The sequence below is a fragment of the Neoarius graeffei genome, chromosome 19 (assembly GCF_027579695.1).
Source record: "Neoarius graeffei isolate fNeoGra1 chromosome 19, fNeoGra1.pri, whole genome shotgun sequence".
Classification (NCBI taxonomy): Eukaryota; Metazoa; Chordata; class Actinopteri; order Siluriformes; family Ariidae; genus Neoarius; species Neoarius graeffei.
In genome coordinates, this window is record NC_083587.1 from 36,396,302 (window position 1) to 36,412,769 (window position 16,468).

Consider the following 16,468-nt stretch of genomic DNA (forward strand, 5'->3'; position numbering starts at 1 on the left):
CCGAAGCCGGTCGGGAGCAAGGCGAAAACGTCCTTCCTTTCAATAAATACCTCCAGGGCTGCTCTTTGCTCCGTTTTCAATGAGAACTTCCCGTTGAATGCTTTCAATGCAGCATCTACCGCTGGGTTAAAGGCTTGCCGCTGCTCCATGTTCGTGATGTGAATGAAGCACTTCCGGCATAGATTCTGTAAACAATCTATGGCTTCCGGTCGCAGTTCTACTATGTCACTGCCTTGAACACGCCTCTACCCAGGGCCGTTGGAGATGCTCAAAGTTGATTGGTTCCCGATTTTTCGGGAGCTTGGAAATGCTGTAGATAGCTTGCCTGGCCAGACTAAGCTCGCAACAGGTCCTCGTGTTGCGTCACGCTTAGGATGGGCGGGCCCAGGCTAATCATTATCACTATCCATACTGTAAAATTAATGCTATTCTCGCATTAATTTTACAGTATGGATAGTGATAACGACAGTGTTCACAGCGAAAGCGAGTTTTACTACCCTGAGGAAGACAAAATAAAAAAACATTTCAGGAGAAAGCTAAAAACCTGTAACTGTTGCTAACGCCGAGCAAAAACATGGCTGAATCCTGAACGACTCAATTTTGTATAAATAGGGGACTACATAGGCAGCAAAATGTAGTTTATCCTGCCATGGAAGTGCACTTGTATACTGAGGAGGAAGCAATTTGCATTACAGCCGTGAATGAGGATTCAAAATGGTGGTTCAGCTCGGTTTTCCCTTTCGGGCGCTCTCGTTTTCTGTTAGAATTTGGTAAAGAAAAAAAATAATTATTTATCAGCTTCAGGTCGGTCCGTATGGTGAAATACTGTGACCTCGGCCCAGAGGGCCTCGCTCAGTACTTTCAAGACCTCGGTCACGGTATTTCACGATACGGACCTCCCAGCTGGTAAACAACATGTATCTTTTAGATTCTTCACAGTAGCCAGCGTTTACCTTGACACTTGTACATTATTGGCATTATCTTTACCAGCTTCATGAGGTAATCACCTGGAATGCTCTTCAATTAACAGCTGTGCCTCATCAAAAGTTAATTAGTGAAATTTCTTGCCTTCTTAATGTGTTTGAGGTCAAACAGTAAATAATACAGAAAAAGGAGAAACAATCCATGATTACTTTAAGACATGGATTATCTTTTCATTAATAACACCGCATTGAATTAGATGGCGTGTCGAAACTTGACTGGTAAATACTAAACATTAAAACATTTTAACCGTCAAATATTGGAGTCTCAAACAAAACATTCATATGCAATGTTAATATGCATTACTTTGTTTACTTCCATATGATAAACATTACAGTAGTGTTGGGTCACAACTTGATGTCTAGCATAAAATTTTGGTCCTGAAACAAAACCAGTTGAGAAATCACCAAATTGAACAACCTTCTCAAAAAAAAAAAAAAAAAAAAAGGAGGAAAAAAAAAAAAAGGTGTTGGTTTAAAGCAGAAAAATGGCAGATTTTAATTAAAATGTGAAAAAGGAAAACCCCACACCCCCACAAACAAAACATGACACTTACGAAGAGCTGCAGGAACTTGAGGATTCTCTTGTGCGTGAGGATATAAAGTGCATTCCCACTGACGGGGTCAATAACGGGCAAGCGGTGAATCTTGTTCTTGATTAGTGAATACACAGCGTCGAATATGCTGCCAAACACAGAATCAGTATAATGAGAGTTTTGTATCAATGCCAACACATGGATCCTGCTGGGAAGAAGTTTCCACATTAGCAACTGATCCAGCATTTGCTGCACGGACCTGAACACTTAATAAAAAGAAAAGAACAAAGCTGGTTTCAGTTAAACATCAAAGAGAGACCTGAAATAAGTGTGGTTGGAATCTTGTCCGTTACGCTTTGGAGGCTGCTTGCTGAATTATTTACTGCACTGAAATAAACAAAAGCTCCACTACAGGGGAGAACAGACAAAAATATGGAAAGGGTCTTCAGGAAACACCCAAAGCTACTTGAACACACATGGACACTTTCTCGCTTGGGTTTGTAGAAGGGTCCTATAGCCATATTCAGTAACAAAGTCAAAGGGCCTCGTTTAGCAAACTGCACACGAACAAATTTAACCAGAACTCCTTTACAAGCAACTTAAAGGTCATAGGCAAGGGTCAGAGGTGAAATGTAGAATATCAACTTTGTCTAGAAGAACGACCCAAAAAGCTAATTCAATCTTCCTGGTGTCTAATTTGCACCCTAAAATTGAATAAAATGCTTAAAGTATACTGTTTTGCCCAATTTCCGAAGGTTTGTTTACATCTCACTTATGCGTGCTTTCACCGCCAGGGGGCCGTCGTCGCGATGTCATTTAAGCCAAACAGACCGGGAGCAGTTCTGTGTTTACTTGCAAACCGAGTACACGTTTATTTAACCACTTTCTAAATATACTTTTGTTTTTTTGCTGGAGAGAAACATACAGGGCTAGTTTTCAACAATGCAACCAGGACATTTAATGGGTTTACCCACTGATGCGCACGGGGCGCGCACACAATCCCTATAATAGAACGTGGATCCATTTATACTGCTAATATAATTTATTGCTAATATTACACTATTTATAGCCTACTCTAAAAGAGACAATCATGTTAGTCAATAGCATGCTAGCAGGTAGCCACTGCAAATCAACTTCGTGACCACTTTTATTAGGAACACTTGTGTAAAAACATGCAGCCGTACACTGAGCATGTCAGCCATCGTCATGTTAGCAGGCCAGCAGTTAGTACGTTAGCTGTGACTAATCAACTTAATGGCCACGTTATTAGGAACACGTGTCTCTGTATAAAACACGCACATACATTAAACATGCAAATGGCATGTGAACCGTTAGCATGTCCGCAGGTATCATTTTAGCGGTGACAAATTAACTTCAGCTTAGTGGCCACTTCATTAGGAACACTTGCGTTCGGACATACACATTTATCATGTTAGTCAGTAGCATGTTAGCATGCTGGCAGGTAGCCATGACAAACTATCCCTTTTGTCTCATTTCCACAATGATTGTACAGGATCCCTCACTTGAAAAATTGCAAGCAAAGGTAAAAATGTTTATCTCCAATCTTCTTCTTTTTGCTTGAGCGTTGCTGGTCCGTTTCTTCTTTGACTGCTTGCTTTTCTATTCAAATTTTGTTGGAACAACGTCAGGTTTGAGCCTTCTCTGTTCAACACTGACACCTAAACTCTCCAACAGATGGGGATTCTTCAAAAATGAACCTCCTCAAAGTGATCGGAGCACAGAGCGGCGCGTTTGCGCGGCTGCCAACCCTCTCGCTTCTCACACACAATTCACTCTCGCCGCCTCTTTTGGAAAACAGTAAAAACTTCTTCCTAGAACCGGTCCCGTTGTTACAGTTCACTGCACAACAACAAGGCATGATTTTTCTTTGGAAATTCCTGAACGCACGTCTGCACTCAAGCCGAATGGCAATGTAAGTAAACGGAAGTGGACTCAACTCAAGCGATTTGTTTGGCTTAAATGGCGTCATGCGCCAAGCGGTCACGGAAATAGTCGAACAGAAATTCGCCACGATCCGCGCCAACTTATTTTAATTATTAAATATTAACAATACTTCTTGGGACCAGAATTACAGAGGGTTTAACATATAAAGTTTCAAATGTGCATAAAATGAAAAACACTGCCGATGAGCTTTAATCCAATAAGTCAAGGTCAAGTTTATTTGTATAGCGCTTTTAACAATAAACATTGTCGCAAAGCAGCTTTACAGAATTTGAACGACTTAAAACATGAGCTAATTTTATCCCCAATGAGCACGCCTGTGATGGTGGCAAGGAAAAACTCCCTCAGACGACATGAGGAAGAAACCTCGAGAGGAACCCGACTCAAAAGGGAACCCATCCTCACTTAGGCAACAACAGAAAACATGACTATAACATTAACAGTTTTAACATACAGTTTTGTTGATGTTATAAACTCTTCATTGATGGAAACTTGAGTGAAAAACTGTTCATGACAACTGCAGTCCTCAGCCATAAAAGCGCAAGTGTCCAGAGCGTCTTCTAGGTGTGACTTTCAACTGTCCACATGGGGCCGTCCTCCACAGGAGCGATGCGATGAGACTCCAACCAGACGTAGGGCATCAGGATGGATCAGGCAGGTCCGAGGAGCAGAAGAGGTCAGCAACAAGAAAATAAATATTTTCTGGAACCCTTTTATTCAAAAAGAGATGCATTATGATTTTACACACAATGATGACCCGACTCAATATGAACCTGGATTCATAGTTTTCAAACTCTATAGCTGCCAGTGTTCCTGCAGTTTATATGCAACACGTTGCCAACTTTAAATAACCTCACGCACACGCTTAAAACTCAAACAATACAAAACTGATAACTTGAGGCAAACCAGAGCGTCAGCAATGCAGTAACTCACACGGCCATACCATGAGAAACCAGACTCGTTTATAATTAGCCAAGCTGCTCTTCCAAACAAACATTCAGAATCAAAATCCACTGAAAACTCAGGGAAGAGTAACGATTTTCCTGAAAGTTAATTAATTGGACTAATTAGCAACTTGTTAATGAGAAAAAAAAAAATCAAAAATCATGGAGTAACTTTTGCGCAGACTGATTAGATCTTCCAAACAAAATCAGAACTGAAATCCATGGGGGGGGGGAACCCTCATGGAGGGGACTTCCGGGAAGATGGCGGACGGGTTCGTAGCATAGCTTTCAGCTCGCCCAAGTCAGTAGAAATAAATCCACTCAATTTGAATAACTCCACATACAATCATCATGAACTTTGAGATGAGTGGTCACCGAAGCTGGAGAAACACAAATCTCTACGAAAACTCGAGAACAGTCTACAAAAGAGGTCTCCGACGAAAGTGAACCTGAAAGTGAAGCGTCAGAGAAAAATGGATCACGCCAAAACACTGAAAGCTGGACTCGCTAGCATCAGCAGTGATATACGGGACCTCAAGCAAGACTCCCATAAAGAGCTGACAACATTTAAAGATGAACTCAAAGGTGAAATGAAACTAGAAATCGCTACCTTAAGACAAGACAGAGCGAAAGCTTACAGAAAATCTCAAAGAACTTAGGGAGCAAAAGACGAGCATAACCGAGGCGCAGGCTCGCATAGCGGAGTTGGAGGAGTGCAACACAGAGACAAGTGGCCTCCTAACGAAACTAACCAGACAGACACGCCAGATGCAGGACAAACTAACAGACCTTGAAGCGAGGTCTCGGCGAAATAACGTCAGGATTTTCGGATTGCCCGAGGACACAGAAGGAAGCTCCATTACAGACTATCTAGGCCAACTTCTTATAAAAGAGCTGGAACTACCCGAAGGAACCAATCTACAAATCCAACATGTCCACAGAGCCCTCACACTAAAACCAGGTCCGGGCGGTGCGCCAAGAGCAGTGGTTAACTTTCTCAAGTTTGAAACTAAGGAGATGGTCCTACAGAAAGTCTGGCAGAAGAAGGGGATACAGGTGGGCAACAAGAAAATCCAATTTGACCACGATTACCCCATCGAAATAGTTCAAAAGCACAAAACGTGTCTAGGCGTCAAGAGAGCACTGAAAGAAAAAGAGATCAGTTTTCAGACCCCATTCACGAAAATACGAATCCATTGGAACAACGGTGTTAAGAGCTACAACAACGCGAGGGATGCAGCGCAGGACATGAGAACAAGGGGATTAACCGTGGATGTACCGGACGTGGACGCGGGGTGAGCGGAGATGACTCGAGGTGCTCCGGGATGACAGCGAGTGGGAGACGGCAAATCAAAGCAGGATATGCCGGCACATCGAGCGAAGGAGAAGTTGCAAGAATACCAGAGGAGACCTGATATTTAACATCTTGTCTGTGTAAAAAGGTAGCAGGGCTTCAAATAACACCGACCTGGCTCAACTCCTGTTGAACGAACGAGGCAGTAAAAATGAGGTTGGTTGAGTTGATAAATACAAAAGGGCTTCAGATACTACAGTTCAATAAAGAGTAATACTGACAGGGTGAGGGATACTAAGGTTGGACTTGTCTAGACTAGGAGAGGATTTCCCATCCACCCACCAACAGGGACTAGAGGGAGAAGAAGAATCATCCCCATGTGGAAGTTACACAATGTTCTTAACATTATATTCAAGTTCATGCAGTTTTTGAGCGGCTTGGGGGGGGCACATACAGTTAGGTCCATAAATATTTGGACAGAGGCAACATTTTTCTAATTTTGGTTCTGTACATAACCACAATGAATTTTGAACAAAACAATTCAGATGCAGTTGAAGTTCAGACTTTCAGCTTTAATTCAGTGGGTTGAACAAAATGATTGCATAAAAATGTGAGGAACTAAAGCATTTTTTAAACACAATCCCTTCATTTCAGGGGCTCAAAAGTAATTGGACAAATTAAATAATTGTAAATAAAATGTTAATTTCTAATACTTGGTTGAAAACCCTTTGTTGGCAATGACTGCCTGAAGTCTTGAACTCATGGACATCACCAGACGCTGTTTCTCCTCCTTTTTAATGCTCTGCCAGGCCTTTACTGCAGCGGTTTTCAGTTGCTGTTTGTTTGTGGGCCTTTCTGTCTGAAGTTTAGTCTTTAACAAGTGAAATGCATGCTCAATTGGGTTGAGATCAGGTGACTGACTTGGCCATTCAAGAATATTCCACTTCTGGGGGTGTCGTGGCTCAGGTGGTTAAGGCGCCATACCATGAATGCGGGCGACCCGGATTCGATTCCGGCCCGAGGTCATTTCCCGATCCCTTCCCACCTCTCTCTCTCCCGCTCATTTCCTGTCTCTACACTGTCCTATCCAATAAAGGTGCAAAAAAGCCCAAAAAAAATCTTTAAAAAAAAAAAAGAATATTCCACTTCTTTGCTTTAATAAACTCATGGGTTGCTTTGGCTTTATGTTTTGGGTCATTGTCCATCTGTATTATGAAACGCCGACCAATCAGTTTGGCTGCATTTGGCTGGATTTGAGCACACAGTATGTCTCTGAATACCTCAGAATTCATCCGGCTGCTTCTGTCCTGTGTCACATCAATCAACACTAGTGACCCAGTGCCACTGGCAACCATGCATGCCCAAGCCATCACACTGCCTCCGCCGTGTTTTACAGATGTGGTATGCTTTGGATCATGAGCTGTACCACGCCTTCGCCACACTTTTTTCTTTCCATCATTCTGGTAGAGGTTGATCTTGGTTTCATCTGTCCAAAGAATGTTCTTCCAGAACTATGCTGGCTTTTTTAGATGTTTTTTTTTTAGCAAAGTCCAATCTAGCCTTTTTATTCTTGAGGCTTATGAGTGGCTCGCACCGTGCAGTGAACCCTCTGTATTTACTTTCATACAGTCTTCTCTTTATGGTAGATTTGGATATTGATACGCCTACCTCCTGGAGAGTGCTGTTCACTTGGTTGGCTGTTGTGAAGGGGCTTCTCTTCACCATGGAAATTATTCTGCGATCATCCACTACTGTTGTCTGTGAGTGTCCAGGTCTTTTTGCATTGATGAGTTCACCAGTGCTTTTTCTTTCTTTCTCAGGATGTACCAAACTGTAGATTTTGCCACTCCTAATATTGTAGCAATTTCTCGGATGGGTTTTTTCTGTTTTCGCAGCTTAAGGATGGCTTATTTCACCTGCATGGAGAGCGCCTTTGACCGCATGTTTTCTTCACAGCAAAATCTTCCAAATGCAAGCACCACACCTCAAATCAACTCCAGGCCTTTTATCTGCTTAATTGAGAATGACATAATGAAGGAATTGCCCAGACCTGCCCATGAAATAGCCTTTGAGTCAATTGTCCAATTACTTTTAGTCCCTTTAAAAACAGGTGGCACATGTTAAGGAGCTGAAACTCCTAAACCCTTCATCCAATTTTAATGTGGATACCCTCAAATGAAAGCTGAAAGTCTGGACTTTATGTCCATTATATCACTATAACCTGAATTTAAAAAAAAAAAAAAAAAAAAAAAAAAAAAGGGTCAGTGTCCAAATATATATGGACCTAACTGTATGCACAATAGTGAATATGGTATGTAATGATCTGAAAATAAATGTCCTTCAATGTAAATGGTCTAAATACACCTAAAAAGAGAGGAACAGTCATAAAATTGAAAAAAAGAAAAACTACGTCATTTTTACAGGAAACTCCTCTGTCCCAGACCGAACATGAAAAATTAAAAAAATTTGGATTTAGGAATTCATATTATAGTACATATAAACAAGGTCGTAGGAGGGGGGTTATGACATTAATCCCAAACTCAACTACGTTTGTATATGAAAAGGAAATCCAAGATAAAGAGGGACGATATGTACTAGTGAAAGGAAAACTAGAAAATGAACCTGTTACATTGGTAAAATGTTTATGCACCTCCAGAAAGCAGTAAACACTTCTTTAAATCCCTGTTTAATGTTATTGCAACCGAATGGATTTCAACATAGTCATGAACCATAACTTGGATACAACAAATTTAAAAGGAAACAAAAATAAATAACAATTCGTAAAGTTATCTTTAGAAGAAATGGGAATGACAGACATGTGGAGAAGTCTCAACCCTACTGAAAAGGACTTCACACATTCGGCAACAATATTCATTCAATAGATTATTTTTTCATAAAAATATGGGGGATAGACACTGAGTGCAAGATTGGAGGTGCTGATACATCAGATCACAACACATTATTCCTAAAAATAAATCTGAATGCCAGGAAAAGATAGACAATCTGGAGACTAAATGTAGGAATACTAAATAATGAAGGACTAGTGAAAGATTTGAAGGAAGACAGGCAATACATGGAGGAAAATAACAATGGAGAGGTGGGCCTGCACACTATATGGGACGCTTTGAAAGCGGTTGTTCGAGGAAAGATGATAGCTAGAACCACATTATTTTAAAAAATTAGAAGAGAAGCATATTCAAATCATTCTGTAACATTGAGAGAATTAGAGCAACAATACCAGAAGACAAATGACCCAAAAACATAAAGGACACCAAAATGAAGATATCTGAATTACTATTGGATGAATATGGTAAGAACACCACATATTTGAAGCAAATTTATTATGAAATTGGTCCCAGAGTGACAAAACTTTTAGCAAAACGTATCCGGAAACCGCAAGCAGTGAATACTACACACAAAAATTAGAGTTCCACATACCAATGAGCTAATACATGAACCAGAGGGTATTTCGGGGTTCTATAAAAAAAAAAGTTATATACGCAGCCACCCGCTGCAAATGAAGAGGAAATGAGAAATTTTTGAGAACAATTAGATTTACCATCAGTTGGCTCCAGACAAAATGAAAGATTAATAGCAGACATTACAAGAGAAGAGATTATTCAAGCAATAAATTCATTGAGAAATAAATCTCCAGGGAGCGATGGTCACCCTGCAGAATGGTATACGGTTTTGAAGGAAGAATTGATACCAGCACTCCAGGCCTCTTAACTGGACTCTTAAAGAAAATAAAACCCCATTAAAGGAACAGTCCACCGTACTTCCATAATGAAACATGCTCTTATCTGAATTGAGACGAGCTGCTCTGTACCTCTCCGAGCTTTGCGCGACCTCCCAGTCAGTCAGACGCGCTGTCACTCCTGTTAGCAATGTAGCTAGGCTCAGTATGGCCAATGGTATTTTTTGGGGCTGTAGTTAGATGCGACCAAACTCTTCCGCGTTTTTCCTGTTTACATAGGTTTATATGACCAGTGATATGAAACAAGTTCAGTTACACAAATTGAAACATAGCGATTTTCTATGCTATGGAAAGTCCGCACTATAATGACAGGCGTACTAACACCTTCTGCGCACTTCGACAGCGCATTGATACTGAGCTCCGTATTAATGCACTGCCGAAGCGCGCAGAAGGTGTTAGTACGCCTGTCATTATAGTGCGGACTTTCCATAGCATAGAAAATCGCTACGTTTCAATTTGTGTAACTGAACTTGTTTCATGTCACTGGTCATATAAACCTATGTAAACAGGAAAAACGCGGAAGAGTTTGGTCGCATCTAACTACAGCCCCAAAAAATACCATTGGCCATACTGAGCCTAGCTACATTGCTAACAGGAGTGACAGCGCGTCTGACTGACTGGGAGGTCGCGCAAAGCTCGGAGAGGTACGGAGCAGCTCGTCTCAATTCAGATAAGAGCATATTTCATTATGGAAGTACGGTGGACTGTTCCTTTAACGTGGAGAGAAGCAATTCTCAAATCTTTTTAAAACCAGACAAAGATAAAGATAGATGTGAAAGTTATAGACCGATCTCAATACTAAATATAGATAAAATATATACATCCTTTGTCTCCAAAAGAATAGATACATTTATTGCAGAAATAATAGATGATCAAACAGGGTTCACATCAGTTCACCAAACACAAGACAATATTCGAAGAACTTTACAAATAATTGGCCAAACAAAAAGGGAAGCAACGCACCGTACTGGTTAGTATCGACGCGGAAAAGACCTTCGACTGTGTTAATTGGAAATTTCTCCATCAAGTACTAGAACGATTTGGTTTCAATAATAAATCTGTACAACTGATTAAAACATTGTATCAAAAACCTTCAGCTAGAATAAAAATGAATGGAAATTTGACCGACAAAATATTGTTACAGAGATCGACCAGACAAGCAGTGGCGTGCACAGACATTTTGGGGAGCAAGTGCTCTGGGGGGGGGCGGCACTTTTTTGCGCATGTGGAACACCTTATTATAAAAGTCTGAGATTTAACCCTACTCTTGTGTTCGGGTCGCCACTGACCCGTTTTAGTTTTCAAAGGTGTAAAACAACCACTTAATGTTAATTTATTACATCAAGGCTTTTTGACTTTGCCAGGAATCTCTAGTTGAACAAAATAGAAAAAAAAAAATTGTTTTCCTAAATCTGAAAATAGTCTAGCAAAAAATATAATACTTATGTGCAGTTGTTTCTGTATGCGACGGGCTACTTCACGACAAAATAATTACAGCTTGGGCTTAGAGGGCAAACAATACATTTTCACTCGATTCATGTGTTACCTGGCTGGTGGGGCAGGGGAAGAGCTGACTGACTGCCCGATGTGTTGTCTGCGCTACGACAAGGCCGTGGCTTCCAGGACGCTATGCTGCTGCAACCTCACATTGAATGCACTGCACGCTTGTTCACGTGACAGAGCAAGAGAGACAGAGGTCTGGTGTGTGCGCGCGCGCGCGGAGGGGGCACACATCGGGACATTATTTTCACACAGGCTTTTAATGCCGTGGCTTTTCTAAAAGATCATGTCGACATTGGCCTCAGTAAACTGTTAAAAAAAAAAAATTCAAAAGGGCACTTTTTTGGACAGAGGGCAGAGGGGCAGGTGCTTGAGCATCACCTCGTGTTTATCTGTGCACGCCACTGCAGACAAGGATGCTGTCCGTCACCGATTCTCTTCGCAATCTTTATAGAACCTTTAACTCAAGCAGTTCGATAAAAGAGAGAGATTAAAAGGTGTCACAATTAAGGGTGTAGAGCATAAAATTGGGCTTTTTGCTGAGGACATAATAGCTTTCCTCGAGCAACTGAACACCGTCGCTCCCTAATCTGATTAAGCTACTAGAACTGTATGGACATTTCTCAGGATATAAAATCACTGTATCTAAAACTCAGATTTTAGCACTCAACTATAACCCATCGAGAGAGATCCAGGAATTATACAAATTAAACTGGAACTTAAAAGCAATTAAATATTTGGGTGTTATGGTCCCTAAAACCTTTGAGCTGTATAGTGCTAACTATAAAAATTTAAAACAAGAAATACAGAAAAAGATGGTCTACTTTACCAATGGATTTAAATTCAAGAATTGATGTAGTTAAACTGAATATACTACCCAGATTTCTATACACCTTCCAATCCCTGCCAATAGATGTCCCCCAAGGCCAATTCAGAGATTGGGATAGAATGACCTCTAGATTTGTATGGGATGGTTTAAAAAAAAAAACAACCCAGAGTCAAATACAAAACCCTCCAGCTCCCCAAAGAAAGAGGTGGTCTGGGTCTTCCGAAACTGATGGAGTATTTTTATGCTGCTCAACTGAGACCTGTATATTGTTGGTGTAAGTCAGAATTTAGAGCAAAATGGAAAGATATAGACAAAGTAGTGAACCAAATTCCAATTCAAAATTAGGTTTTTTTTAACCTTTATTTTACCAGGAGAGAAGACCCATTGAGATTAATAATCTCTTTTACAAGGGTGTCCTGGCCAAGAGGCAGCACAGGTTACAAAATTAAAATTTACAGGAGTCTGATTAAAAGAAAATCATTTAAAACAGTTACAAAATCAGGGACGCCGTCTCAAGTGCTCTCAGTCTGGAGTTAAAATCGCTCAATGGAATAAGTTTTTATTTTTAGGTCCTTTTGCAGCTTGTTCCAGGTGGTGGGGGCAGAGTAAACAAAAGCTCTTTTTCCCCCTGCTCTGTGCGGACGGATGGGACAGAGAGCAGCAAATGATCATTAGAGCGCAGGCCATAAGAGTCAAGGTTCCTCAGTGTGATTAGGTTACTGATGTAGGGTGGCAGTAGTCCAAGTATCGCCTTGTATATAAAGGTATACCAGTGAGTCAGCCTCCTGGTAGACAGTGACGGCCATCCGACTCGGGAATATAGTTCGCAGTGATGGGTCAAGGCCCTACAATTAGTGATGAACCTCAGGGCAGCATGATACACAGAGTCAATCTTACTCGGGCATTGAGCTGAAGCGTTCATGTACAACAAGTCTCCATAATCTAAAATAGATAAACAGGTTGCAGCGACAAGGTGCTTCTTAACATCAAAAGAAAAACTAAATTTCTTAAAAAAAAAAAAAAAAGACCTGTATATTGGTTGGGGATAGTTATATTAGGAACTTAAAATGAATATGAATCCAATAACAGTACACATTAGATTTGTGGTTTAAAGTACAAGATTCAAAATGATGCAAAAATATTAAAACGGGTAGCTTATGACAGCAATTTTAATCTGGCAAAATATGATCAAAGATTTACACGTTGGGCAGAAAAAGGAATAACTGCGTGGTGTGTGTTAGAAAACAAAGGGGAGCTGGCGAGTTTTGAAAAGAAGAAAAAAAAAAAAAAAAAAAAGCAGCTTTGAATTAGATTCACACAAATTGTTTACATACTTGCAAGTAAAGGTGATGATACACGGGGCAACTTTTTGGGCAATGTTGCCGAGCAATGTTGCTGGGCAATTGCGTTTTGACTCTTTTCTATTGAGATTGGGCAACATTGTTTCTTTCTGAATGGTTTTGATAATCTCTGGCAACTTTGAGATGAGCCAATCAGAACGCGAGTATCGAGTCATGTGACCTCCGGTGAGGTTCGGATCAGAAATTTCAAACAAATATGGCGGCCGCTCAGTGTCAGTGGAGTGAAGAGATGGAGAGACTCCTCATCTGTTTTTACGCCGGTAAGTTATTTTAATATTCTACATGGAGGAATTTACCTCACCAAAGCTCTAAAAAACAACAGACAGCTTGATTAAATGGTCACAGCAAAAATTAAGACATCGATTTTTTTTAGCTAACTGTAAACTGCCGTTGCTAACTGTTGTTGCCCATTGTTAGTTGCCCTGAAAAGTTACCCTGTGTCTCACCTAGTTGCCCGTTGCCAGCAACATTGCTCGGCAACATTGCCCAAAAAGTTGCCCCGTGCATCATCACCTTAAGGCACTACTATAAAAATGAGATCAAGTTGGATTCTTCCGGGGGAGTGAATGATGTCATCCGAATCATAGTTAAAAGCACATCAGGACAGCAGCATAAGAATAATCTCATCAGTATATCAAGGATCGAGTACTAACAACATTCAACTAAATATATTACGGTGAAATGGGAGGAAGAACTTAATGTAGACGTCACAGACGAGGAGTGGCACAAAATGTGGAAGATACATCACTCATCTACTAATTCACGAATTTGGAAGGAGTTTGCATGGAAGAACTGGATTCGTTTTTTTTATTACACCGAAAAAGAAGAGTGAGCAGCTGCACAGCCGACAAAAATGTTGGCGAGGATGTGGATCTTTTAATGTAGACCACTCTCGCATCTTTTGGAAATGTCAAAAAATAAATGTATTCTGGGAGATGGTACGTAGGGAGCTACAGCAAATATTAGGATACGGAGTGCCTAAGACTTGTTTAGTGCTTCATTTATGTAAATTCACAGGGACTGATCTATTACTCATGATGGATACCTGATCAAAATACTATTGGTGGCAGGCAAGAAAGCCATCACTAGGACCTGGGGAAAGGAAACCCCACCAACGAAAGATCAATGGATAACAATTGTGGAAGAAATCTTTTTAATGGAAAAATTGACACACATACCGAGGCTACAGGGAGCACAACTGGACAGGAAATGGGAAAAATGAACCCTATACAGGATTCTAAACACTGACTGGAATAATAATTGAAAGATATACCATTCTACAAGATTGTAAGAATAGTGTGCTCTCCCCGGGCAGCTTTCTGTTTAGTTTACTTGTGTTTGTTTTAATTGTTGCAAAAATGTCAAGAAAAATTTAAGTGACAAAAGAAAACTCGTGGAGAAGTAGCAATTTTTGTGAATTGTGGATGGACGACACATGTTGGCAATAGCTCATCGCCCTACAGCCGGTGAGCTAATAAGACTAGCTATTCAATTACAATAGAAATAAATGCTACCATATAACAAGTCTCATCAGGAGAGGACATAATAAACCCCCCCCCCCAAATTGAACTGGTTGCCATGGAAATATGGGGAAAAAAAAAAAAACAGAAATCCCAAAGTGTCAAAAAGGCAGAGCTCCTAATCACAACGTTCAGTTTCATGAGAGAGAAGAGGGAAAAAAATTTTTTAAATCCCAATAGTTTGAGTTATGCTCCGGAAACTAAAAAGGCTTACAGATGGACAGACGGCGCAATTGCTATGGACCCTTTTCACGTGACGTCACGACAAACGCGGCCGCCATTTTGGACGTGTACTACCAGTAGTTTACCACAGCCAGCATTGAGGAACGGCAGCAAAGAAAGTGTTTATTTTCAGCAAGACTTCCATCATGCCACTATATTGTTGTGCACCTGGATGTAGTAACCATCAACAAACAAGGCAAGGGTTATCATTTTATCGGATCCCGGTAGATGGATAGCGGCCATAAACAGGAAAGATTGGCAGCCCTTGGCATACCAGCGCTTGTGTAGTGACCACTTTGTTGGAGGTAAGACGAATAAAATTAGCCAGAAAAGGCATTACATTGCTGTTAACATTCTGTGGCGGCGAGTGTGTAACCAAATAGGCTAAAATAACCCATTGTAACCGCTTTATTCTTCTGTAGTAGCTATTAGCTAACGACATTAGCTAGCGTTGTGTTCCTTTGCTGTTGGTAGACTGTAGGACAGATCAGAGGCAGTATCCTACAAACAGCGCTTAATTTGAGGGGGAGCAAGCCAGAACGCGCTCCGGAACCTCGGGCGTTGGCTCCGGCAGCTATTTACACTGGATCCGGTGAGCCGACACCTCTTTTGACTATGTAACAAAAAATAAAAAATAATAATAATAATAATAAAATAAAATAATGCAAGTTTATTTCGTGTTAATGTCTGATTTTGATATGGCTTGTTGGTGATTTCTCTCATGAAACGACATCCACAAAATATCTGCAGATGAACTTAATTTGCAGTGTTATTACAAAACATGCCCAGAAGCGCAGCGCCGCGCCCCCTCTCCACCTCTTTTTTTCCGCACCGGAGCCGCTCATCCTCTGAGCTCCAGGACCTCCCACTTTACAAATTAAGCACTACCTACGAATAAGTGTTCAAACAAGAGTTTTCAGATCAATACCTGTGTATGGCGATGGGTTTTTAACGACATGGGTATAAAGATCATGTGGGCCGAAGTCAGGTAAAGACGAGGGCTTCGTGTACTTCCGTACGTCAGTGAACAATCCAGGCGGAAGCAGATAAACGTCGCTCTCTAAGCCTGCTAACCTCAATTTTTGCAAATACCTCTCCCTCTGCTCGCCCTGTAAATGCCCTACGTCGCTGGATAGTGAAGGTGTTTTCTGCATCTCGCTCCTTTTTCTTGTATGTTCTCCGTTTGTCGCCTTCAAACCAATTCGAGCCGAAGTCCGCTACATGTCCAGAATGGTGGTCGCGTTTACGAAGGTCACGTGACTGAAAAGGGTCTATATCCCCCCACATTATATACCTGGGGGTGGGGTGGGGGTAAAAAGGACTTAAAATGTGGCTACGATAGTAGACACATTGCAATGGCTCAGCTGCGTTTAGCACGTGCCATGTTTAAGAGCACTACATATAAATGCACTTTATTAATGAAAGTTAAGGGGGGCGTCGTGGCTCAGGTGGTTAAGGCGCCATACCATGAATGCGGGCGACCCGGGTTCGATTCCGGCCCGAGGTCATTTCCCGATCCCTTCCCGTCTCTCTCTCTCCCGCTCATTTCCTGTCTCTACACTG

At 41.1% G+C, this 16,468-nt stretch overlaps 1 protein-coding gene across 2 annotated transcripts in view; it reads right to left on the reverse strand.

Annotated features, from left to right (window-relative positions):
* prkag2a (protein kinase, AMP-activated, gamma 2 non-catalytic subunit a) overlaps window positions 1-16,468 on the reverse strand; it is a 281,713-nt gene that overhangs the window by 30,526 nt on the left and 234,719 nt on the right. For both annotated transcript variants that reach the window (XM_060900026.1, XM_060900027.1), the window contains one exon: window positions 1,538-1,664. In XM_060900026.1, the coding sequence (XP_060756009.1) occupies window positions 1,538-1,664 (127 nt within the window). The remainder of the gene's footprint in view (window positions 1-1,537; window positions 1,665-16,468) is intronic.